Here is a 2031-nt window from a genome sequence, read left to right as displayed (position 1 = left end):
TCCCTCACTGCAGACTTAAACGCAGAGGGGATCGAGCTTTTTCTGTGGTTGGGCCTCGGCTGTGGAACAATTTGCCCTTAGACGTTAGGATAGCCCCTTCTGTGATCTCTTTTAAGTCACTTTTAAAAACGCACTTGTTTTCTTTGGCCTATAATTAAGGTTGTTTATGTATGTGTATCTTTGTATATACATATATCTATATGTATATGTGTGTGTGTGTATGTTTATATGTCCTTTCTGTTGTTTATTTTTGATAACTCTATGATTGCTTGTGCTTCTCCCGTTCTAAGCTGTTCTTATCTTTGCTGTACTGTTCTATGATGTGCTGCTATGCATGGTGTTAGTGTCTTTTAATTTTGTTGTTCTGTAAAGCACTTTGGTCAGTCATTGGCTGCTATAAAATGTGCTATATAAATAAAATGAACTTGAACTTGAACTTAATTTATTACAATAACTTGAAAGATTTCTGTAACTGTGATCCTGTAAAGATTCAACTGTGATCTGTTCAGCAATGAGAATATTTTTCTAACAGGAGGAGACTCTCCCTCCTACAGAGAACACAAGGACACTGAGGCACCATAACAGAACCCAAAGCCAGGATAAAGAGGTTCAGCGAATGTGGTGTTGAAGGTGTGGAGGTGGATCAGTGTGTCAGAGGAGACGCTATAAAAGGACAGAGTGCCAGCAGGAAAGTCCACATACACTGCTACTCTGTTAGAAACAGAGGAGGAGATGGATCTTCCTATCTTATTGTGACAGACAGAGTAACCATCATCAGAGCAGAAAAGTGTCCAGGACTGACTGTTCCATCCAAACCTGCAGTCTTTAGTGTTTCCTCTCCTCCTGATTCCTCCGTAACTCACTGATATATCAACTCCTCCACTCCACTCAACCTCCCAGGAACAGCGACCAGTGAGGCCATCTCTACACAGCAGCTGAGGCCAGTAGTCAAATCTGTCTGGATGATCAGGAAATGGCTGAACCTCGTCCACACGTGTCACCGTCCTGTTGTTGTCAGACAGTTGGATCTTTCGGTTTACTGTGTCTGTGTCAAATGTGAGTTCACAGGAATCTGATGGAGAGAACGAGACAACACAGCAGTAGTTATTGATCTATCATCTGTTCAGTGATTGACACATTGATGATGACATTAGAGCTTTGAAATAGTGATGTCATAGTCTGAAGATGGTTGAATGTGTGCTGCTTTGTTCAAGAATCAAATGAAAAACACACTTACACTTCCTCAGACCTGGTGTCAACCATCGGACTCCACCAGGCTCCATCCTGAAAGGAAGAGGGGGATCAGTCCAGAACATCCTCTTTAACCATGAAACATGAATATTACATTCCTCTTATACACATGTACACAATACGTGCATCTGGCCTCCTCCTCCTTGCTCTCCTCCAAACCTATTCATCTGTTCACTCTCCTCATATACTGAGAACAACCGACAGAATATTGGTGTGTTTGAAAGAGGGGGACAACATCTGATAACACATACAAACCTTTTTTTGGATCATCCATTCACCATTATGAGTCCCACTACAAAAGCAGTCCTTGTTTCAGAACCTGTCAGATAACCAAGTGACAGAAACTCCAAGACTGGTTCCCCCCATAACATCACAAGTTTCAGAAAACCTTTTTCTGATAGAAACAGTACCATTTCATCCGTTGGAATTCTTTGTGCAAGTTCATGTTACTATGGTTTGTTGCTGAATTTATTTCTCTAATGTATATTACAGCAGTAAAATTTCTGTCAGGATCACTTCTGTTTCTACTGTACTGCACACGTCCTGTTTGATCACATTGACATTTAAAGCAGAAATAATGAGTTTATGAAAAAATGCTTGGAGATTTAAGTTTACCATAAAGAGCAATGAGAAACAGCAACTCATAGCAGAAGGATTAAACGGTTTGAAATGGATAGGCTTCTCTTGTATAAAATAAGCATTCTAGGCCAATGAAACAATATATTTTTTTATTCTCTGGAGGTGCACAAAAAAACCCTTCTAAGTTCATTTGCAGTGCAC

At 40.3% G+C, this 2031-nt stretch overlaps 1 protein-coding gene across 1 annotated transcript; it reads right to left on the bottom strand.

The window, feature by feature from the left end:
- Positions 1-14: 14 nt before the first annotated feature.
- On the bottom strand, positions 15-1447 carry LOC123964588 (neoverrucotoxin subunit beta-like). The gene is made up of 2 exons (XM_046041464.1): positions 1238-1447; positions 15-1072 (listed from the first exon to the last, which is right to left on the bottom strand). Exons 1-2 carry the CDS (start codon positions 1314-1316, stop codon positions 549-551), a joined length of 603 nt encoding a protein of 200 aa, XP_045897420.1. The 5' UTR covers positions 1317-1447; the 3' UTR covers positions 15-548.
- Between the last annotated feature and the right edge of the window lie 584 nt (positions 1448-2031).

The sequence above is a fragment of the Micropterus dolomieu genome, unplaced genomic scaffold (genome assembly GCF_021292245.1).
Source record: "Micropterus dolomieu isolate WLL.071019.BEF.003 ecotype Adirondacks unplaced genomic scaffold, ASM2129224v1 contig_3450, whole genome shotgun sequence".
In the NCBI taxonomy this organism is placed as follows: Eukaryota; Metazoa; Chordata; class Actinopteri; order Centrarchiformes; family Centrarchidae; genus Micropterus; species Micropterus dolomieu.
This window is presented reverse-complemented; position numbering and strand designations above follow the sequence as displayed.

Bases quoted from the DNA above. Each gene is read 5' to 3' on its own strand.
- LOC123964588 (XM_046041464.1), bottom strand. From the start codon at position 1,316: ATGTTCTGGACTGATCCCCCTCTTCCTTTCAGGATGGAGCCTGGTGGA. The intron at 1,073-1,237 runs GTAAGTGTGTTT...TCTCTCCATCAG, and splicing joins GACACCAGGTCTGAGGAAGT to ATTCCTGTGAACTCACATTT.